A 24,815-nucleotide genomic window follows, 5' to 3' on the forward strand; every position below is an offset into this window, starting at 1 on the left:
TATAGTCCTCTATAGAGAATACTGGCCTCATATAGTCCTCCACACAGTGTATGGGTCCCAATATAGCCCTCCATACAGTGTATTGGCCCCCATATAGTCCTCCATACAGTATACTGGCCCCCATATAGTCCTCCATACAGAATACTGGCCCCCATAGAGAATACTGGCCCCCATATAGTCCTCAATACAGTATACTGGCCCTCATATAGTCCTCCACGCAGTGTATGGGCCCCCATATAGTCCTCCCTACAGAATACTGGCCCCCATATAGTCATCCATACAGTATACTGCCCCTCATATAGTCCTCCACACAGTGTATGGGCCCCCATATAGTCCTCCATACAGTGTACGAGCCCTTATATAGTGTATGGGCCCCAGGCCTCCATACATTAAAAAAAAAAAAAATGACATACTCACCTCACCTGCTGCCGCTGCTCTGCTCCGGACTCCTCAGCGTCGCTGTCTTCCCGCTCTGCACTGTGACTGCTCAGCAGAGGGTGTGGTGGAAAGACGTCATCCCACCCTCTAACCTGAGACGTCACAGCACAGGATGCGGAAGACACCGGAGCTGCGGAGGCACGGGGAGAGGTAAGTATTGTGCCGGGGCCCTGAGCGGAGTGGGGCCCCCTGCCTGCTCAGGGACCTGGCACTTGCCCGAGTGCTAACGCCGGGCCTGGGAGCGGAGCCTGTTGCAAGGGCCCCGATGCGGGGCATACACGGTGCAGGCGACTGCTATGGGCCCCCCCCCACCCGGCTCACGGGCCCCATAGCAGTGGCGTGGCCTGCCGCCATTGGCGGTACGCCACTGCCTCCATAGCCTCCCCACTTTTAGCAGGAGACCCCCCATAGCCATGATGAAATGACGCATACCTCTATTTCTGGCACCACACTCCTCCTCCATCCCCGTCCTCCTCCCGGTGTGGATGTGTTCTTCTGTCTGCGGCCACATTGTGCAGGTACAGTGCGCTTGCGCAGTCTATAGAGGCTTCGGAAAGAAGGACCCATCCCTGGTTATATTATAGATAATGGTGGGATAGAAGTTTCTTTCCTCCAATATAAAACACGATGAGTCCCCAGAGTTATTGTATCTGCAGAGAGGAGCAAATGTCACATACAATGGCGGCCTCCTCCATTGTGACCTTTCTCATCTCCAAATTTTCCTTTTTGTTTCTTTTCCTCTTTTTAGGCTGAAGAAAGATCTCAATATGGAGATTTGGCTTTTATTAAAGACCTGGCCGAAAAAGTCCTGTGTGTACTGGAGCGTCCGGCTCGCTCATTGGAACGCCTGGTAAGGAGCCGTCATCTTCTCTAGCACACGTCTGATTTGTACAGTTACAATTGGCTGCATCTGTAAATGCAGGTTTAGTCCTTCCTGATTTATCTATGTGATGATTTAGTGTAAGGTTCCACATGTTAATTATATATATTATATCTACCAGGAAACAGCAGAAGGCGACACCAAAGACGAGCAAAATCTAATCCCGGGACTGAACAGCGATCTGACTACAGGTAAGCCGATCACCCGACCTCCTACAAGAAATATCCAGATATTATAGAGAACAGGGAATAATCTTACATTTACTCTGTATATTCTGTGTAATGGGAACCTGTCAGCACATTTTTGCATATTGTGGAATGACTGTACTGGCCATTTCTCTGTAATATTTTTTTGCAGAAATCCAATGTCTCAGTCAAGGGAAATCTAATGTAGAAGCCGTATACAAATCAGCATGGAAGTGCACTGGGGGCGTGGAAGAAGAAATCCATACTGTGACACGCCCCCAGTGCACTTCCAGGATAATCTGCATATGGCTCCTACGCTTCAGCTCTCTTACCATCACTCACATGTACAGCGAGGGTGGGGGGTTCCTCATTCATGTGATGATTGGGGGGTCCTCCATCATTTCCATTACGTTTATTCATGGATGCTCCGTACGTTCTCATATTTAGAATCCCTATATAATAAGTATTATTCCCATTTACAGACATCTTGTCATGTCTGAGTTATATTGTTGTAATATATATGTAGGATTAATATCGTCTAATACATTTTATTTCTTCATAATTTTTTCACTCTTTTAGAAACAACTGTGTTGGCGGATGCTGACAGTAGAATCTGTGAGATCCCGGAGATCCAAGAATCTGACGGTGTAAGTATCATGGAGAGAGATGTCGGTGTATCACCAGATTATGGGGTGTGAATGACACCTCCAGTATTGTCCCCATATAACCATGGGATGTCTCTATTCTAAGAGGAGATGACAGAAGGGAGACGTTTTTGCATCTGGAGCTTTTTTCCAGCAGCTTCTATATCTTTATATAATTTCTTATTCTTTTATAGAGCGTGATCAAATCATTGACCCCGTCAAGACAGCCGCATAAGAGCGACTATGGGACATCCAAACTGATCAGCAGTGGAAGTTTTGGGTGAGTTTTCTGTTGGCATATTCCACATTTCTCAAGGTTCCCAATGACAATGCTCCAGACTCTGTGCTCTTCCCTTCAGTGTTATCATAGGGAAATTATATGATCTGTAGGAAAACAAACTATTAAGGAAAGGGATTAAAATAGAATAATATATTACACCTGCCTGTCCTAGACCCTCATCTGTTCTTACACTGCCACCCCCATCAGAGCTTCCCCCTCCTCCGCACCGGTCTGTTCTTTTCGGAATCCATTAGCGAACTGATAAGAGTAATTGGCAACACATGGTCAAGTGAGGGGGTGACACGAAATTTCATCAATGACATCTGCACCCCCCATCCTCCACCATGACCATGTGAGTCTACTCCCTGGTCTCAGCAATAAAGACTGGCACAGAGGACAAGTGGCTATAATGGGTTTCATTTTTTGTAGCTCCTTCGCTCCCCTCCATTTATTATGTTGTTATGTCTTGGGGTATGCGGGAGCATAATTAACGTCATGTTATGGCAATTGGAGCACTTTTAATTTGGACCAACTTTTATTTGCACTGAATCATATCTACTGGTCTAATGTAGTGAATCTGCCCAAGAATAATTTCAGTAGATTCTCTCATCTGTAATGTGACCTGGGTGAGGGCTCCGGCGGACGTGGCATTGTGGACACCTCCCATAGGTGATCTATGAAGTGATCTTTTATCAAATTCTAGACATGGATTTCCAGTGACGGACAGACTTCTAGCATTAAACATTAGTACAAAACATTATATAATGACTTCTATAGATGTTCTTGTAGTAAAGATTCATTCTAACCATTGATTCTCTTTCTCTCCAGTGCCGTCTACTTAGCGCACCATAAAGACTCACACCAGATCTTTGCTTTGAAGAAAATGTTCAAGCGAAACCTGAACACTCCAAAAAGAGTGGCATTGGCCTTTCTGGAGAGGGACATCCTAACATTCGCAGATTGTCCCTTCGTGGTCTCCATGCTCTGCTCCTTTCCAACAAAATCTCACCTGTGTGTGGTCATGGAGTATGTAGGAGGTAGGACATGTATATTGTAGTATATTCAGCCCATGTCTGCTTACATCTTATCACTGCTCTTATAATTAGGATAATTAGGACAGTTACATCCTCACAGTGCGTTTACTGTAGGTTTTCTATTACCAAGATGCCTGGAAATTCATTGATCTGTGTGCACCGGTGCTATGGTGCCAGTGAGTCAGATCGGGCCTGGCACCGCTCGGCACTGGGCCCCATTCCACCACCTGTCATCACAATTTCAGTGGTATTCACATTGTCAGAATATGAATACCAATGAAAACAATGGTGGATCAGGGAGCCAAAGGTCCTAAATCCACCATTCAGCCTCCGCAGATGGGTCCGAGACTCCATGTACTGCAGGTTCTTCGATGTCGCCACAATATTGCATCTGTAGTGTGGAGTCTCAGTACTTACACTGCACAGGTGGGGCTGGTGGGGGCCATAACACTGAGTGATGGGGCAGGTGGAGACCATATGCTGAGTAGTAGGGCTGGTTGGGGCCATAATACTGAGTGGTGAGGCTGGTGAGGGCGATAATTCTAAATGGTGAGGCTGGTGGGGGCCATAACACTAAGTAGTGGTGGGGGCCATAATACTGAGAGGTAGGGCTGGTGGGGGCTATAGTACTGAATGGTGGGGCTGGTGGGTGCCTTACTACTAAGTGGTGGGGCTGGTGGGGGCCATAACACTGAGTGGTGGGGCTAATAAGGGCCATAATTCTGAGTAGTGGGGTTGGTGAGAGCGATAATACTGAGTGTTGATACTGGTGGGGGCCATAATACTGAGAGGTGGGGCTGGTGGAGGTGGTAGTACTGAGTGGTGGGTGCCTTACTACTAAGTGGTGGGGCTGGTAGGGGCCGTAACAATGAGTGGTGGGGCTGGTGAGGGCCATAATACTGAGTGTTGAGGCTGGTGGGGGCCATAATACTGAGTAGTGGGGCTATTGTGTGCCTTACTACTAAGTGGAGGGACTGTTGGGGGCAATAACACTGAGTGGTGGGGCTGCTGAGGGCCATAATACTGAGTGGTGGGGCTGGTGAGAGCAATTATACTTAGTTGTTGGGCTGGTGGGGGCATAATACTGAGTTGCGAGATTGGTGGAAGCCATAATACTAAGAATTGAGGGTTGTGGGTACCATAATACTGAATGGTGTGCCGTGTGAGGGGCTATAGGGGACTGTGAATGCCGCTATATTGAGTTGGTGACTGTACATGCCCCTACACCCCCTGGGGGTCCTCATATTGAATGGTGTGCAGTGGGGGTCCCTATTCTGTGTGGGGATCCTAATTCTGTTTGATTGGCTTTGGGGGCCATCATACTGAGTAGGCAGTGGTGGAGACCATTATATTGTCTGAGGGGCTATGGGGGCCATTATATTAAGTAGGGGGGGCTGTGGGCGCCATTATACTGAGTAGGGGGCTGTGACTGGCCTCATACTGAGTGGGGACATTATAGACAGGTGCTACATTATATCTGTAAGGTGAAACTGGATTAAGATTTCACTGTGGAGATATCTAACTCAGTCTGTGGGTGGGGGCATTTTTGGGAGCATCATATGCTAAAATGGCTATAAAAGGTGTATTGCTGTTGAGAACATCGATTGACTTCAGTAAGGGGTTTTTTTGAAGGGGCGTGCAGTTAGAACTTTTGCTATGGGGCCCTGAGATTTCTCTGTCCGCCACAGTCTGTGTGATCTCCCTGTAAGTCCGCACTGAGCATGTCAGTATCTCCAGCTGTAGACGAGATGTGACATCACTTTATGTTATTAGTTACATGGACGACATTTCTCCATCGATTCAGACTAATATTATGTGCACTATACATTATATCTGTTTATATTCTCTCCTATCCCAATGTCTCCGCTCACTTCCCATTATACATCATGGTGATCTGCCGTATAAACCACTCACCGGTCATATTTCCTTTCTTCTATAGGTGGTGACTGTGAGACCCTCCTAAGCACCAGGGGTCCTCTATCTGTCCCCTTGGCCCGCTTATACTTTGGAGAAGCGGTTCTTGCTGTGGAATACCTCCATAGCTACGGTGTGGTGCACAGAGACCTGAAGCCGGATAAGTAAGTGCCCCTCGTAGTATAATAAAGGGGGGAAGTTATCATTTATTATCATACGGTCTGTGAGGCTAAAACCATCTTCTCTTCCGCAGCCTCCTGATTACATCTGCTGGACACATAAAAGTTACCGATTTTGGGATTTCAAAAGTTGGTGTCATGATACCAAAAACCAACACCTACAAGGAATTAGCGGAGGACATCACCAGGGAGTTCCTGGACCGTGAGGTGGGTAACACTTACAGGAATTTAGCTTGTTCTTTACAAATCTCCAAGGACCAAAGCAAAGAAAGACCTTAAATATAACTTTTAATAGATACATTTAAAAGCACCCATATCAATATATAAAGACAAAATCCATAAAATGTGGCGGCAGCAGTATTCTCCGATCGGGGTGTATTTATCTCCCGCGTCTGTCCACTGACTCATTGTGGCTATCTCCTAATATGATCCCCTGATGAACCCCAAATTAGGAGGGGGAGAAACGTGTTGGGACAATTTACAGATAAGTCCTCTGGTTACTGCTGACTAAAATGCTTTTTTGGCAACTTTTTTTGTAATTCGCACACTGGATGATGCTCTGTCCCAACATTTGGACGTGTCCTGTGTAGATCAGTCCTGACTATAGATTAGCCAGGGGGATTTTGAGGTTGTCTATATGTACCGTCTGTCCTAGACTATTATCTTCATGCTCAATGTCATTATATAGGTGACTTGTTACTACTTTGGACATATTTATGTTCCTATGTTTACCGTTAATTGAGCACACGTGCTTTTATAATATTGTTCTTGTTGCCCGTAATTGCCAGCACTAATGTACTTTATGTATCTATAATAGGCTTCTGAATGATGGTTTATATATCATACTGAATTGTGTATAGATTGGTGCATTTGATATCCTATCTGTACTAGTGGAACTACATTATATCAGCTTCCCTGTTTCCATATAATTGATACATTGAATATTGCCTTTTTTTCATTCAGCATGTTAGCAGCGACATGACTGTCTGCCTTTCATCATTATCTGTATATGTGCATGTCTGTCTAGGGGTGGATAGGGTCACGGAGGGTGTGCCGATGTGGAGCGGGGGCGCCAAACCGATTAGCTAGGGTGTCAACCTCCACTGGCATGCGGGATCTCAGCCCATTTGGGATCTCTAGGGCAAGCCTGCATGTCAATTATCCTACGTTTATCCCACTACCCATATATTGTACATTTTATGCATTTTGTCTTCATATATTGATATGGGTGCTTTTAAATGTAGCTATTAAAGATTCTATTTTAAGGGGTTTTCTTTGTTTTGCTTTGGTATTTGGTTAACTAATATACCCCATCTGTTCACCTTGCCTTTGGCATATGTTTTTTTTTCTTTACAAATCTCATCACACTATTGTGTCTTCTCTACATTCTTCATTTCTAGAGAACGTTTCCATTGATATTTTATCTTTTGTCATTGTGTTTTTATGGCGAGAACGTGTTATAATAACCATTTTATCATTTTCATCTCTATCTTCTGTTGTTTTCCAGTTATGTGGCACCCCATATTACATCGCCCCAGAGGTCATCCTCAAAGAAGGCTATGGAAGACCTGTTGACTGGTGGTCAATGGGGATAATCCTACATAAATTTCTCACGGGATCTGTACCATTTGATGGAGATTCTGTAGCTGAGCTTTATGACAGGATTGTCATTGGTAAGTGGAATGATCCGACCATTGCTTTGATCAGTTACATTGGTTTAGGTGTTTACTTTGCTTTAGCTTACAGTCCAGTAAAGAGATTTTATTTTCTGTATAACAGGTGACATAATTTGGGATTGTAATTCCGCTCCTACTCCCAATGCACAGAACCTGATTACTGAGCTGCTCAGAACAAATCCTGCAGATAGACTTGGGACAGGTAAGAGATATAATACTATTCATATTAGTATTAATATTCACCTATCACACTTATCACTCATGTCCTTGAGGATCAACACTTCTCTATCAGATTGTCCATTTCTAGTTCTCCACACTATGACTTTCAGTCTTCTTCCTTCATGTTGACTCAGTTATGTCATTAATTCAGATTAAGTTAAACTGTTCAGATGTGAAGCAATCTCTGACAATGTCCACATCACTTTTGTTTTGTTCTTTTTCCAGGAGGATCACTTGAGATCAAGAGTCATCCATTCCTGAGTGACTTAGATTTTAACAACCTTCTAAGTCAGAAGCCAGAGTACATTCCTCAGCTTGCCTCAGATGTGGACAACAGCTTATTTATCGGTAAGTAGAAGAAGACATCATCTAGACTAAGCGGCTGTTTGTCTTGTCTTCCATAAAATGTAATAATCAGTACCCACTAATATTGTGATAAATGACGCCTGTTTTATACTAACAACCTCTAATAATACTTCATTACTTTTGTAGATCACTCTGAAATAGACCATTCGGTCTCAGAGGATGAGGAGGGTACAAGTGAGAACAATGAGAACCTTGACTTCCAAAATTTTACATCATCTTCTGAAAGGCTTTCTAAAGTAAGTACCGTATGTGATCAATAAATCCAAAATATGTGAAACAAAAAAGACCTCTAAAAGTAAAAAAAAGTATTTCATATCTTGTTTTTGTCCATGTTTAGCTCTGTACCATCACTACCAGAACGATGAATGATGAGGACCAGAAGTCTCCTCCAGAGTGTACGCCAGCAACCAATACAAATATCTCAGAAATGTGAGTAGATTATGGGGTCATTAATGGGAGTTCCAGGCTGATATATATGCACAACACATAATATAGGACATAAATACCATAATATCAAATTCAGCCTCAATGATTAGCGGTCATTGTGCTTTTGGCTTCAGAAACCGTTGGTGATAATAGCCCATAATTGCAGCCATTCATGCGTATTAGAGCTGCCCATACTGTAGGAGAGATGTAGTATTACATGCCAGCCATTATTGCTAGTTGTTTTTCGCTCTGATCCATAGAAGGTAGATTGGAGCATAAAACCTTCCTCACTATGACAGTCATATGTCCTATTAGGCCCTCTAGTCGGTGTTCTTCTAGTGAGACCACCCCTTTTATTCTGCATTGACTTGTGATTTACATGTTTTTCTTAAATCATAGAATGGGAGAGTTGGAAGTTACCTCCTGGGTCTTCTGGTCCGACCCCCTGATTCTTCCTGACAGGCAGACAGAATCGCTTTCTGAATCTGATAGCGACAATGCTATAAACAGCTTGCCCTCCTCGTCCCCATCATCAGGTATGTATGTACAGCATCAAAAGGTGAATGTTGACTTCAAGACTCAAATATTTGGTTTTTCTGTATTAGGTCTCCTATGTTGTCCAGGTTTCATGGATCCCAATTATTTTTTCCATGGGCCCATACTGTATTTCTATTTCCTTAATTTTATCCAGGAATTGTTTTCATGGATTCTGTAAAATACGTTTTAGCATCCAGGAACTCACTTCAATATAAGAAGACATCGTCTCCTATAGTAGAATATCGCTCATTAGTGATGCACCACGTGGCGGCACACAGGGCGCTTACTGCTCCATATCAGTGATACATCTAATGCCCCTCAGATTAGGTCATGAACGGTATATAGGACTTATTCTGTCCTATAATAATGTAATGCCAGATTATCAGGACTATAGGGGACAGGACTAGAACAATTCTTCTATATACAGTACACAAAGCAGATCCTATAAGAATATTTCTTTACTGAGTTTTTTTACTTTCTGATCAGAATTTCCAACTGAAGAGGAAAGAAAATCTGAAATGAATCTGAGTATAGACCAACAAAACTCAGAAAATGGGAAAAAGGGGAAAAAGAGACGAGGTAAGTGTGAGAATCATCTCCATGTTGTGTGATGTTAGTGATGAGAATAAGTCATGGGGAGCAGATGTCATCTGTCAGTGATGGGATTGTCACATGTATGATGGCTGACAATGACCCCGGACATCTGTGTGAATAAGATTCCTCTGCTGTCCGGCCGGCCACACTGACCGCACAGTAGCATCATGTAATATGGAGTCCCATCACTTACATTGTATGTATTTCTCTTCTCTTAGGTTCCATCTTCCGCCGGATCTTATCATCCTGCCGGCGTGGACTATCCAGGGCAGCTCGCGCATTTGCATGCTGTCGCTGTTGCCCAAGTGTCATCTAAAAGACGGAAAAGCTCCGCATCTAGCGGAGTACAGCTGATCCACCATCACTGCTGGACCTGTAAAGAAGGACCTTCACCATCTACCTGTGGCCTTCTAACTGTAACACCTCTACCCGGACTTGTTTCGGTAATGCCTCTGTCACCAGGCTCCGCTCTATCCATACTGCTCGCCTGACTTGGCTTTTTTTACTGATCACCTGGTATCTGATCTGGATTTCTTCCTGACTATGATTTTGTCTACTGATTCTGTCCCTGATTTTGTTCATCCCTTATCCTTCTACCCTATCCTTAATAAAAAAAAAAAACAACTTCTATATTTATTGAGATTTTCTTATATCTATCAAACTTCACTCTGCATTCTGCTAAGAATACAGATAGTGAGAATTACATCCAGTATACAGGACAAGAGAAGTGGTACTGTGCAGTGTATATATACAGAATAATAGAGATACTGAGAATGACACCCAGTATACAGGACAGGAGAAGTGGTACTGTGCAGTGTATATATACAGAATAATACAGATAGTGAGAATTACACCCAATATACAGGACAGGAGAAGTGGTACTGTGCAGTGTATATATACAGAATAATACAGATACTGAGAATTACACCCAGTATACAGGACAAGAGAAGTGGCACTGTGCAGTGTATATATACAGAATAATACAGATAGTGAGAATTACATCCAGTATACAGGACAGGAGAAGTAGTACTGTGCAGTGTATATATACAGAATAATACAGATACTGAGAATTACACCCAGTATACAGGACAGGAGAAGTGGTACTGTGCAGAGTATATATACAGAATAATACAGATAGTGAGAATTACATCCAGTATACAGGACAGGAGAAGTAGTACTGTGCAGTGTATATATACAGAATAATAGAGATACTGAGAATGACACCCAGTATACAGGACAGGAGAAGTGGTACTGTGCAGAGTATATATACAGAATAATACAGATACTGAGAATTACACCCAGTATACAGGACAAGAGAAGTGGCACTGTGCAGTGTATATATACAGAATAATACAGATAGTGAGAATTACATCCAGTATACAGGACAGGAGAAGTAGTACTGTGCAGTGTATATATACAGAATAATACAGATACTGAGAATTACACCCAGTATACAGGACAGGAGAAGTGGTACTGTGCAGAGTATATATACAGAATAATACAGATAGTGAGAATTACATCCAGTATACAGGACAGGAGAAATAGTACTGTGCAGTGTATATATACAGAATAATACAGATACTGAGAATTACACCCAGTATACAGGACAGGAGAAGTGGTACTGTGCAGTGTATATATACAGAATAATACAGATACTGAGAATTACACCCAGTATACAGGACAAGAGAAGTGGCACTGTGCAGAGTATATATACAGAATAATACAGATACTGAGAATGACACCCAGTATACAGGACAAGAGAAGTGGCACTGTGCAGTGTATATATACAGAATAATACAGATACTGAGAATTACACCCAGTATACAGGACAAGAGAAGTGGCACTGTGCAGTGTATATATACAGAATAATACAGATACTAAGAATGACACCCAGTATAATATACAGAATAATACAGATACTGAGAATTACACCCAGTATACAGGACAAGAGAACTGGTACTGTGCAGTGTATATATACAGAATAATACAGATACTGAGAATTACATCCACTATACAGGACAAGGGAAGTGGTACTGTGCAGTGTATATATACAGAATAATACAGATACTGAGAATTACATCCACTATACAGGACAAGAGAAGTGGCACTGTGCAGTGTATATATACAGAATAATACAGATACTGAGAATTACATCCACTATACAGGACAAGGGAAGTGGTACTGTGCAGTGTATATATACAGAATAATACAGATACTGAGAATTACATCCACTATACAGGACAAGAGAAGTGGTACTGTGCAGTGTATATATACAGAATAATACAGATACTGAGAATTACATCCACTATACAGGACAAGAGAAGTGGCACTGTGCAGTGTATATATACAGAATAATACAGATACTGAGAATTACACCCAGTATACAGGACAAGAGAAGTGGTACTGTGCAGTGTATATATACAGAATAATACAGATACTGAGAATGACACCCAGTATACAGGACAAGAGAAGTGGCACTGTGCAGTGTATATATACAGAATAATACAGATACTGAGAATTACACCCAGTGTAATACACAGAATAATACAGATACTGAGAATTACACCCAGTATACAGGGCAGGAGAAGTGGTACTGTGCAGTGTATATATACAGAATAATACAGATACTGAGAATTACATCCACTATACAGGACAAGAGAAGTGGTACTGTGCAGTGTATATATACAGAATAATACAGATACTGAGAATTACACCCAGTATAATATACAGAATAATACAGATACTGAGAATGACACCCAGTATACAGGACAAGAGAACTGGTACTGTGCAGTGTATATATACAGAATAATACAGATACTGAGAATTACATCCACTATACAGGACAAGAGAACTGGTACTGTGCAGTGTATATATACAGAATAATACAGATACTGAGAATTACACCCAGTATACAGGACAGGAGAAGTGGCACTGTGCAGTGTATATATACAGAATAATACAGATACTGAGAATTACACCCAGTGTAATATACAGAATAATACAGATACTGAGAATTACACCCAGTATACAGGACAGGAGAAGTGGTACTGTGCAGTGTATATATACAGAATAATACAGATACTGAGAATGACACCCAGTATACAGGGCAGGAGAAGTGGTACTGTGCAGTGTATATATACAGAATAATACAGATACTGAGAATTACACCCAGTATACAGGACAAGAGAAGTGGTACTGTGCAGTGTATATATACAGAATAATACAGATAGTGAGAATTACATCCACTATACAGGACAAGAGAAGTGGTACTGTGCAGTGTATATATACAGAATAATACAGATACTGAGAATTACACCCAGTATAATATACAGAATAATACAGATACTGAGAATGACACCCAGTATACAGGACAAGAGAACTGGTACTGTGCAGAGTATATATACAGAATAATACAGATACTGAGAATTACACCCAGTATACAGGACAAGAGAAGTGGCACTGTGCAGTGTATATATACAGAATAATACAGATACTGAGAATTACACCCAGTGTAATATACAGAATAATACAGATACTGAGAACTACACCCAGTATACAGGACAAGAGAACTGGTACTGTGCAGTGTATATATACAGAATAATACAGATACTGAGAATTACACCCAGTATACAGGACAAGAGAAGTGGCACTGTGCAGTGTATTTATACAGAATAATACAGATACTGAGAATTACACCCAGTGTAATATACAGAATAATACAGATACTGAGAACTACACCCAGTATACAGGACAAGAGAACTGGTACTGTGCAGTGTATATATACAGAATAATACAGATACTGAGAATGACACCCAGTATACAGGACAAGAGAACTGGTACTGTGCAGTGTATATATACAGAATAATACAGATACTGAGAATTACACCCAGTATACAGGACAAGAGAAGTGGTACTGTGCAGTGTATATATACACAGAATAATACAGATACTGAGAATTACACCCAGTATACAGGACAAGAGAAGTGGCACTGTGCAGTGTATATATACAGAATAATACAGATACTGAGAATTACACCCAGTGTAATATACAGAATAATACAGATACTGAGAACTACACCCAGTATACAGGACAAGAGAACTGGTACTGTGCAGTGTATATATACAGAATAATACAGATACTGAGAATTACACCCAGTATACAGGACAAGAGAAGTGGCACTGTGCAGTGTATATATACAGAATAATACAGATACTGAGAATTACACCCAGTATACAGGACAAGAGAAGTGGCACTGTGCAGTGTATATATACAGAATAATACAGATACTGAGAATTACACCCAGTATACAGGACAGGAGAAGTGGTACTGTGCAGTGTATATATACAGAATAATACAGATACTGAGAACTACACCCAGTATACAGGACAAGAGAACTGGTACTGTGCAGTGTATATATACAGAATAATACAGATACTGAGAATGACACCCAGTATACAGGACAAGAGAACTGGTACTGTGCAGTGTATATATACAGAATAATACAGATACTGAGAATTACACCCAGTATAATATACAGAATAATACAGATACTGAGAATTACACCCAGTATACAGGACAAGAGAAGTGGTAATGTGCAGTGTATATATACAGAATAATACAGATACTGAGAATGACACCCAGTATAATATACAGAATAATACAGATTGTAAGGCAGCGCTAGTCATCATACTGGGGGTTACTCGCTTCGCTGCGACAATCAATGCACACGTGCAATGTCTTTACGTTTTTCTCACAATGTTGCAGTTTATTACATCATAAGCCACAGTTCACCAGGTCCAACTCCGTGGCACGCCGACACACATATCTACAACATTCATGAGACAAGTGGCACACAGGCCCACTTGCTCCAGGTTACAGCCTACGGCAAGGTAATAAATTATCAATGACCATAACACAGTCCATGTAACAAAGTGTACTACCTTTGCCGGGTTTAGTTGCTGCAGTCCATTTTAATCCGCCACCACTGTGGCTTTGCGGCTTCCCAGGTAGGGGTCTCCAGCCGTCGTTCCCTCAAAGGCCACTGACATCCACACAGGATCCAGGCTCTGCCTTTCAGGACTCTTCCTCAATAATCCGCCACCACTGTGGCTTTGCGGCTTCCCAGGTAGGGGTCTCCAGCCGTCGTTCCCTCAAAGGCCACTGACATCCACACATGATCCAGGCTCGACCTTTCAGGTACCAGGCTTCACTCCAAAGCCGCTGCCTTCCAAGGCCACTAGCATCCGCACAGGATCCAGTCTTTGCCTTTCAGGCTGCCAGGCTTCACTCGGCCTCACTAGGCCTCTCACAAACGGTGTCCCACACACACGGAGCACAGGCCTCACGCCTCACACCGAACACACCTGTCTCCAATTACCGGGGTTTATATATCCTGTGCACACATACACCCATACTGACAGGACCTTGCTGATGTCACAGTCATGTGATCAGTCAGCTGTGTGTATAGGTCCTGTGTGCTGTCCCAGTCATGTGTACAGACCTTTACTGTGCATACAGGACCTGTGTGATGTCACAGTCATGTGACCAGTCAGTTAAAGGGGAAGGTACATGGTCAGGTAAAACACATCCTGGACCATTTACAGTAATGCTAGCAAGCTGCTGCATTACAAGATACTGAGAATTACACCCAGTATACAGGACAAGAGAAGTGGTACTGTGCAGTGTATATATACAGAATAATACAGATACTGAGAATGACACCCAGTATACAGGACAAGAGAAGTGGCACTGTGCAGTGTATATATACAGAATAATACAGATACTGAGAATTACACCCAGTATACAGGACAAGAGAAGTAGTACTGTGCAGAGTATATATACAGAATAATACAGATACTGAGAATGACACCCAGTATACAGGACAAGAGAAGTGGTACTGTGCAGTGTATATATACAGAATAATACAGATACTGAGAATTACACCCAGCAAACAGGACAAGAGAAGTAGTACTGTGCAGAGTATATATACAGAATAATACAGATACTGAGAATGACACCCAGTATACAGGACAGAAGAAGTAGTACTGTGCAGAGTATATATACAGAATAATACAGATACTGAGAATTACACCCAGTATACAGGACAGGAGAAGTGGTACTGTGCAGTGTATATATACAGAATAATACAGATACTGAGAATGACACCCAGTATACAGGACAGGAGAAGTGGTACTGTGCAGTGTATATATACAGAATAATACAGATACTGAGAATTACACCCAGTATACAGGACAAGAGAAGTAGTACTATGCAGAGTATATATACAGAATAATACAGATACTGAGAATGACACCCAGTATAATATACAGAATAATACAGATACTGAGAATTACACCCAGTATACAGGACAAGAGAAGTGGTACTGTGCAGTGTATATATACAGAATAATACAGATACTGAGAATTACATCCACTATACAGGACAAGAGAAGTGGTACTGTGCAGTGTATATATACAGAATAATACAGATACTGAGAATTACATCCACTATACAGGACAAGAGAAGTGGTACTGTGCAGTGTATATCTATATATATAATCGTCTTATCCCGTCTGTCTGTCTGTCTGTCTGTCTGTCTGTGTGTCTGTCGGTGTGTCTGTCTGTCCAGGAAATCCCGCGTCGCTCATTGGTCCGGCAGCGGCCAATCAGCGCCGGGGGATTTCTAAAAAAAGATGGCGGCCGTTAGCGGCTCATCTGCGGGACGGAGCTGAGCGGCGATGCAGCCGGGAGATGAGTGCCGCGAGGCGCTCATCTCCCGGCCGGCAACAGCAGAAGGAACCCGACCGCCGGACCCATCTGCGGGAAGGAGATGCAGCAGGGAGATGAGCGGCGCGAGGCGCTCATCTCCCGGCCGGTAGCAGCGGAAGGACCGCCGGCGCCGCTGACCTCCATGCGGAAGGGAGGACCGGGGAGCGGCGCTGCGGGTCGGGATACTTCTGCTGCGAGCGCCCGTGATGTCCCGGGTTCTCGCAGCGTAAGTAGCCGCACAGGCAGCGCCGCTCCCCGGTCCTCACAAGACGATTCGATGATTGGTCGGGGTCTTCGGACCCGACCAATCACTGATCTTTGCGCAAAACTTAAACACCGCTGTGCTGATTGGTCGCCGACGCTGCCCGCGACCAATCACCGATTTGGGCGCCAAATTTAAATATCGGCCGCGACCAATCACCACAGCGGTGTTTAAATGTGGAGCCAAGATCGGTGATTGGTCGCGGCCGATATTTAAATTTGGCGCCCAAATCGGTGATTGGTCGCGGCCGATATTTAAATTTGGCGCCCAAATCGGTGATTGGTCGCGGTCAGCGTCCGCGACCAATCAGCACAATAGTGTTTAACTTTGGCGCCAAGATCAGTCATTGGTCGCGGGCCAAGACAGCGACCAATCACCGATTTGTGCGGCAATTTTAAATAGCGTCCGCGACCAATTGGATGTCAGCGCCGCTGCCTGTGCGGATACTTCCGCTGCAAGAACCCGGGACATGAGCGGGCGCTCGCAGCAGAAGTATCCAGATTTGCAGCGCCGCTCCCCGGTCCTCCCTTCACACCCTAGCCACTGATGTCCCCACTGTATCCGCATGGTGTTACAAAGGTCCGGAAATTTGTGTTAAAAATCGCTGATTGGTCGCGGGCGCTGCCCGCGACCAATCACCTGTTTGGGCGCCAAATTTAAATATCGGCCGCGACCAATCAGCACAGCGGTGTTTAAATGTGGAGCCAAGATCGGTGATTGGTCGCGGCCGATATTTAAATTTCGCGCCCAAATCGGTGATTGGTCGCGGGCAGTGCCAGCGACCAATCAGCGATTTTTAACACAAATGTCCGGACCTTTGTAACACCATGCGGATACTGTGGGGACATCAGCGGCTAGAGTGTGAAGGGAGGACCGGGGAGCGGCGCTGCGGGTCGGGATACTTCTTCTGCCAGCGCCCGCTCATGTCCCGGGTTATCGGAGCGGAACTATCCGCACAGGCAGCGCCGCTGACATCCATGCGGCTATGGTGTGAAGGGAGGACGGGGGAGCGGCGCTGACATCCAATTGGTCGCGGACGCTATTTAAAAGTGCCGCACAAATCGGTGATTGGTCGCGGTCTTGTCTAACGACCAATCACGGATCTTGCCGCAAAAGTTAAACACTACGGTGCTGATTGGTCGTGGATGCTGCCCGCGACCAATCACCGATTTGGGCGCCACATTCAAATATCGGCCGCGACCAATCACCGATCTTGGCTCCACACCGCTGTGCGGATTGGTCACGGACGCTATTTAAATGTGGCGCCAAAATCGGTGATTGGTCGTGCCCAGCGTCGGCGACCAATCAGCACAGCGGTGTTTAAATGTGGAGCCAAGATCGGTGATTGGTTGCGGCCGATATTTAAATTTGGCGCCCAAATCGGTGATTGGTCGCGGGCATCGTCCGCGACCAATCAGCACAGTACTGTTTAACTTTGGCCGCAAGATCAGTGATTGGTCGCGGGCCAAGTCGGCGACCAATCACCGATTTGTGCGGCACATTTAAATAGCGGCCGCGACCAATTGGATGTCAGCGCCGCTCCCCGGTCCTCCCTTCACGCCCTAGCCACATGGATGTCAGCGCCGCTGCCTGTGCGGGACATGAGCGGGCACTCGGAGCAGAAGTATCCCGACCCGCAGCGCCGCTCCCCGGTCCTCCCTTCACACCCTAGCCGCTGATGTCCCCACAGTATCCGCATGGTGTTACAAAGGTCCGGACATTTGTGTTAAAAATCGCTGATTGGACGCGGACGCCGGACGCGTCCAATCAGCGAGATTGGCGCCAAGTTTAAACAATGCTCTGCTGATTGGTTGCGGACTCCAGCCGCGACCAATCAACGAGATTGGCGCCAAATTTAAGCAACGCTCTGCTGATTGATCGCGGTCGCTGGCCGAGATCAATCAGCAGTATTGACGCAAAATTTAAACACCGCTCTGCTGATTGGTCGCGGTTGTCGGCCGTGACCATTCAGCAGTATTGGCGCCAAATTTAAACCTCACTCTGCTGATTGGTCGCAACCACCGGCCTCGACCAATCTGCGTTTTTTGTGCCAAATTTAAACAACGCTCTGCTGATTGGTCGCGGTCGCCGGCCGCGACCCATCAGCATTATTGGTGCCAAACTTAAACCCTGCTCTGCTGATTGGTCGCGGCCGCCAGCCGCGAACAATCAGCGAGATTGGCGCAAAATTTAAACACCGCTCTGCTGATTGGTCGCGGTTGTCGGCCGTGACCAATCAGCAGTATTGGCGCCAAATGTAAACCTCACTCTGCTGATTGGTCGCAACCACCGGCCGCGACCAATCAGCACTATTGTCGTCAAATTTAAACACCTCTTTGCTGATTGGTCGCGGTCGCGACTAATCAGCGATTTTGGTGCCAAATTTAAACACCGCACTGCTGATTGGTCGCGGCCGCCATCCGCAACCAATCAGCGAGATTGGCGCCAAATTTAAACAACGCTCTGCTGATTGGTCGCTGTCGCCGGCCTCGACCAATCAGCGATTTTGGCGCCAAATTTAAACAACGCTCTGCTGTTTGGTCGCGGCCGGCGACCAATCAGCGATTTTGGCGCCAAATTTAAACCCCGCTCTGCATCGCTCTGCTGATTGGTCGCGGTCGGCGGCCGCGACCAGTCAGCAGTATTGGCGCCAAATTTAAACACCGCTCTGCTGATTGGTCGCGACTAATCAGCGATTTTGGTGCCAAATTTAAACACGCTCTCCAGTCTTCACTAACACGGTTCGCTGATTGGTCGCGGCCGCCGCCCACGACCAATGATCGATATTGCCGCCAAATTTAAACACCGCTTTGCTGATTGGTCGCGTTCGGCAACCGCGACCAATCAGCGATTTTGGCCCCAAATTTAAACACAGCTCTGCTGATTGCACCCGGTCGGCCGCATACCTATTCTAGAATACCCGATGCATTAGAATCGGGCCACCATCTAGTCTATATATATAATCGTCTTATCCCGTCTCATCTCCCAGCCGGCAACAGCAGAAGGAACCCGACCGCCGGACCCATCTGCGGGACGGAGATGCAGCCGGGAGATGAGCGGCGCGAGGCGCTCATCTCCCGGCCGGTAGCAGCGGTAGCAGCGGAAGGACCGCCGGCGTCGCTGACCTCCATGCGGAAGAGAGGACCGGGGAGCGGCGCTGCAGGTCGGGATACTTCTCCTGCGAGCGCCCGCTCATGTCCCGGGTTCTCGCAGCGGAAGTAACCGCACAGGCAGCGCCGCTCCCCGGTCCTCACCAAGACGATTCGATGATTGGTCGCGGTCTTCGGACCCGACCAATCACCGATCTTGGCTCCAGATTTAAACACCGCTGTGCTGATTGGTCGCCGACGCTGCCCGCGACCAATCACCGATTTGGGTGCAACATTTAAATATCGGCCGCGACCAATCAGCACAGCGGTGTTTAAATCTGGAGCCAAGATCGGTGATTGGTCGCGGCCGATATTTAAATTTGGCGCCCAAATGGGTGATTGGTCGCGGGCAGCGTCCGCGACCAATGAGCACAGTAGTGGTTAACTTTAGCCGCAAGATCAGTGATTGGGCGCGGTCTTGGCCCGCGACCAATCACCGATTTGTGCGGCACATTTAAATAGCGGCCGCGACCAATTGGATGTCAGCGCCGCTCCCCAGTCCTCCCTTCACACCCTAGCCGCATGAATGTCAGCGGCGCTGCCTGTGCGGATACTTCCGCTGCGAGAACCCGGGACTAGTGTTGAGCCACCCCCGTAGTGTTCGAGTTCGGTTCGGTTCGTCGAACACCCGTGTGTTCGCCGAACTGTTCGTCGAACTGTTCGTCGAACACCTTCGAACACCGTTAAAACCAATGGCAGGCAAACAAAAACACATAGAAACACATAGAAAACACCTTCAAAGGTGTCCAAAAGCTGACAAACTGCTCAGAAGACACAACTAACACATGGAAAAGTGACAAGTACATATAGTCATGCGAAAAGAAAAGAGGTGGAGGAGTAAAAGGAGGGGTAGACACAGATATAGGCATGTCATGCCCTTCTAAAATCCAAAAAGTGAGAAGCCGAGACGGCCAGTCCGCTCCTGCCCGTGCCACCTCCGTGTCGCCGGGTTTGTGCCAGAGCCGCGGTGAACCCTGACGGCCAGCCCCCCTCTCCCAATACTGGTGCCTGTCCGCTGGTGGGTCGAGAGAGCCCCCCTGTGGTGGAGGCAGCTCTAAGCTTTTTAATTTAAATTGTCCCTCTAATTTGAATGAATACACTTTAAATCCATTTACAAGGATCTATTGGAGGGCAAGTCTCATGCCAGCAGCCGCGTAATTCCAGCTCCAGTAGCGTCCACTAAAGCTGCTGCAGTTAAAAAGCTTTTATAAGGATCGAGCTCGGCTGTCCACCGCAAGGCATCCTAGTGCCAGTCCCAGCCCCTATGCCTTGGGGTGCCTCCTGATGCTCTTCACTAAGTATCCCGTGGTCCCGAAGCATTTCCTTTGAAAAAATTAAGTGTCCAAACTACAGGTGGTGTAGCTTGCTTAACAGCCGAGATAATCCGCTGACTAGCAGACACTGCTACTAGGCACAAAGTATTTCCTGGGCTAGATGCAGTTAAAAATTTGTAAGTAGATACTCTCATTGGATGCTGAGAAAGCATTCCATAGAGTCTCCTGGCACGCCATATATGATTCTCTTAAAAAGCTTGGGGTAGGGGTCTAGGGGACCCTTTTATAGCCAAAATCACGGCCCTGTATCACAATACGTCACCTAGGCTGAAGATAAATGGAACTGTAGCACCGAGGGCTCGGTTGCTACAGACGTATTACACCTCACCCAGAGGTGTGATATCTCACTCTCAGATAAGGATGGAGTGTGGATCAGGACCCGACACCTGCATGCATTACACCACATTGCCGTGGGGCAGGGCGACCAATATGCCCCTGAGATGGGCACGACAGTCCCTGTCCCTGGCTGGAGTGGGGGGAGGGAACACTGAGGAAGGGGAACCCTGCAGTGCAGGAGCAGGGAGGAAGCAGTTCCTGGGTGCATTGAGAAGGGAGTATAAAAGGTGGGCACCATCTTAGTTCAGTGCAGAGAAGTCTGAGCAGAAGTGGCAGGGAGCAGGGGCTCTGCATGAGCTCTGCTCCGGAGGCGGGCCTAGTAACAGAGGCCCAGGCCTGCAAGAGGGAGAAGGAAGGAAGAGGAGCGGAGAAGGCTCCAGGAACGAGGAATGAAGGGATCCCAGGGGTGCGGACGGGCGAGTCGCCACCGCACGCCCGAATCCACCTGCGTGGAGGGGTCAGGCCAAAGGGGGAGACCGGTCCCCGAACTAGTGGAGGCAGGAAACGACCCTCAGCTAGAAACCGGAGGCTCTGACATTTTATGTGGCGCAGCCCCTTGCTCCACCCGCTAGGAAGGCACCACATAGGGTCAGGGAAACTGGCGCCAAGTTTACCAAGAGGAGGCCCGAGGCAGCCGGACAGAAGTGTTGGTAAGAAAGGCCAGACAAAGGACACACAAAGGGGGTCCTGTGAAGCGCTCCAAAGTTATCTGGGAGTTGTCTGAGCCCCTCACCTGGTGAGCACAGTACGACGTGGGCAGCCGTTACCTGCAGACGTGGTCTGGATAATAAGAACTGTGAGTAAAGGCCCTGAACTGCATCACTGACTCCGTGTCGTTACTGCTGCTGCCCTGCACCATCACCCCCATCCTCCGCATACACTGCCCTGAGGCTATACTCCTCCCGTGGGGAGTTATGCTACGCTCTGCTGCACCCACAACACCAGCCTTAGCGGTCTGCCCTGTAGCGGCGGTTCACTCTGACCGCAATCCACGGGTGGCGTAGTCGGACATTTAAACATCAAAACCACATAAATAGTTCCGCCACTGGTTTGACCGCCCTGAGCCATGGAACCGGATCGCCGCCACGAAGACTACAACCACCAGCATCCACCAAAAAGGGTCCGGCTCCGGGTGTCCCAAGGCCCAGGGGGTGCGTCAGAACATTTTCATCACCTTTCACAATCACCAATGGAACAAGGCAGGGATGTCCTCTGTCCCCTCTCTTATACATCCTAGTGACGGAGCACCTGCTCTCATCAATTCGCCATAACCCCAATACTAGGTGGATTGAGGTGGGAGGCACCGAGTACAAGTGCTCTCTATTTGCTGATGATGTCCTAGTATATATCACTCAATCACATATATCCATCCCTGCTGTTATGGCTGAAATAGATCACTTTGTTACATGGTAAAATTTTAAAATCAATGCAGCGAAGTCTGAGGCCCTCGATGTCTCCCTCCCTAAATCCATATAGGATTCCATCCAGTCCAACTTTCCCTTTGCCTGGCCCTCACAGGGTATCAAATACTTAGGAATTCCTATTCATAGAGACCTCTCCCATCTATGTTATCTTAATTTTGGGCCCTTTATTGAACAATTCCATACAGACCACGGTTGGCAAGTTAGAACTGTAAGATTCACTACGTGAACCACTGGTGTTTTGTGGAAAAGCACATGTACACCGCGTTCCAAATTATTATGCAAAAAGTGTTTAGGAGTGATAAGGGAAGAATTTGTTTGTTTGTCAGTTAAACTCATTGATGGTGATGTGTGTCAGGGCTCTTTATATCACTGTAAGCAATTGCAGACACCTGTGCTAATTAGTTTGGCAGGTGTGTCCAATGAAAGGCAAGACTACTTAAGAAGGCTCTCTCACATTATTAAGCAGCCTACATTTTCTGCCAAAATGGGAAAGAAAAAGGATGTGTCGGCTGCTGAGAAGCAACAAATTGTGGAGTGTTTAGGTCAAGGCATGACTACAATCAACATTGTGCGATGATCAGGATGAAGTGTCTTGGCAATCAAGAAGTATGTAGCTGATTCACAGTACACACGTGTGCGTGCTGATAAGGGCAAATTGAGGACTCTTTCCTACAGGCAATTACGTCAGGTTGAAACAGCAGCGGCAAAAAAGCCTTGTCATAGCAGCAGACAAGTTTTTGAAGCTGCTTGTGCCTCCAACGTCCCCCGAACAACAAGATGCAGGGTCCTTCAGAGGTTTGCAGCTGTGCATATGCCATCCTGTCGACCTCCTCTATCCACTTCACACAAGCAGAAATGGCTCCAGTGGGCCAAACATTACATGAAGACTGATTTCAAAACTGTTTTGTTCACGGATGAGTGCCGTGCAGCGCTCGATGGTCCAGATGAATGGAGTGGAGGATGGCTGGTTGATGGACACCCCACGCAAACACGGCTACAGCGCCAACAAGGAGGAGGTGGAGTAATGTTTTGGGCTGGAATCATGGGGAGAGAGATTGTCGGCCCCTTTAGGATCCCTGAAGGCGCTAAAGATGAACTCCATAATGTATGTGGATTTTCTCAAACAGCACTTCCTGCCATGGTTCAAGAAGAAGAACCGTGTATTTCACAGCAAGATCATTTTTCTGCATGATAATGCACCATCTCATGCTGCACATAAAACATCTGCATCTCTGGCTGATATGGGCATAAAAGGGGACAAACTTATGGTGTGACCCCCATGCTCCCCTGACCTCTACCCCATTCAGAACCTTTGGAGCATCATTAAAAGGAGTGTCTATGATGGCGGGAGGCAGTTCACATCTAAGCAACAGCTCTGGGAGGGTATTCTGTCCTCATGCAAAACAATTGAAGCAGAAACCATCCAAAACCTGACAAATTCAATGGACGAGAGAGTTCAGAAGCTCCTTTCGAACAAGGGGTCCTATGTGAAAATGTAACATCACCTAGAATAAAGTTTTGAGTTGAAAACTGTTTGATTTCAGTTTCTAACAACCTGCTAATGCTTATAATTTCAAAAATGACCATTTTTTTGGTCTTTATTAAAATGAAAAGGTTGATCGAAAAGTTTGGGGGATCTAAGAGTGTGGCAACCCAGTAGTCATGATTACTTCGAATTCTGACAATATGAGGGTCATGCTGCAGGTAGTGCAGCAAGAAGGCACTTATGTGTCTTGCGCATCTCGGAGCCCCAAAATTATTTTCCGGGCTAGATGCAGCTAAAAATTATTTTTAATTTTAAATCTGGTGAAGCTTATTATAGATGGCCTAATAGGATCAGTGCTGCACACTGCTACAAAGCCCAAATTATTTTCCAGTCAAGATACAGATAAACATGATTAGTAATTTGAAAGCTTAAAACGGTTGGTAGGGTGATTTTAACCAATCATCAAGCTTTTACTCTCCCCAGGATGACACAGGGGTAGAAAAGTCGTTTCGGATCCATGATTTGTTCATCTTTATGAACGTGAGTCTGTCTACATTATCAGTGGAGAGCCGCGTGCGCTTATCTGTCAGCACACCACCAGCAGCGCTGAACACACGTTCAGACAGAACGCTGGCTGCGGGGCATGACAAGATCTCCAAGGCGTAAGTGGCTAGCTCCGGCCAT

At 45.9% G+C, this 24,815-nt stretch overlaps 1 protein-coding gene across 1 annotated transcript; it reads left to right on the plus strand.

The window, feature by feature from the left end:
• The first annotated feature begins 923 nt into the window (after nt 1-923).
• Nucleotides 924-9,851, plus strand: LOC141207019 (microtubule-associated serine/threonine-protein kinase 3-like). Its single transcript, XM_073664370.1, has 15 exons — nt 924-956; nt 1,440-1,509; nt 2,083-2,150; nt 2,342-2,427; nt 3,256-3,464; nt 5,401-5,539; nt 5,629-5,761; nt 7,062-7,227; nt 7,334-7,432; nt 7,675-7,797; nt 7,942-8,051; nt 8,153-8,244; nt 8,641-8,777; nt 9,265-9,357; nt 9,591-9,851. Exons 1-15 carry the CDS (start codon nt 924-926, stop codon nt 9,686-9,688), a joined length of 1,656 nt encoding a protein of 551 aa, XP_073520471.1. The 3' UTR covers nt 9,689-9,851.
• Nucleotides 9,852-24,815: the final 14,964 nt, after the last annotated feature.

This window comes from Phyllobates terribilis, unplaced genomic scaffold, assembly GCF_046119375.1.
Source record: "Phyllobates terribilis strain yellow unplaced genomic scaffold, ASM4611937v1 Scaffold_157__1_contigs__length_4398786, whole genome shotgun sequence".
Lineage (NCBI taxonomy): Eukaryota > Metazoa > Chordata > Amphibia > Anura > Dendrobatidae > Phyllobates > Phyllobates terribilis.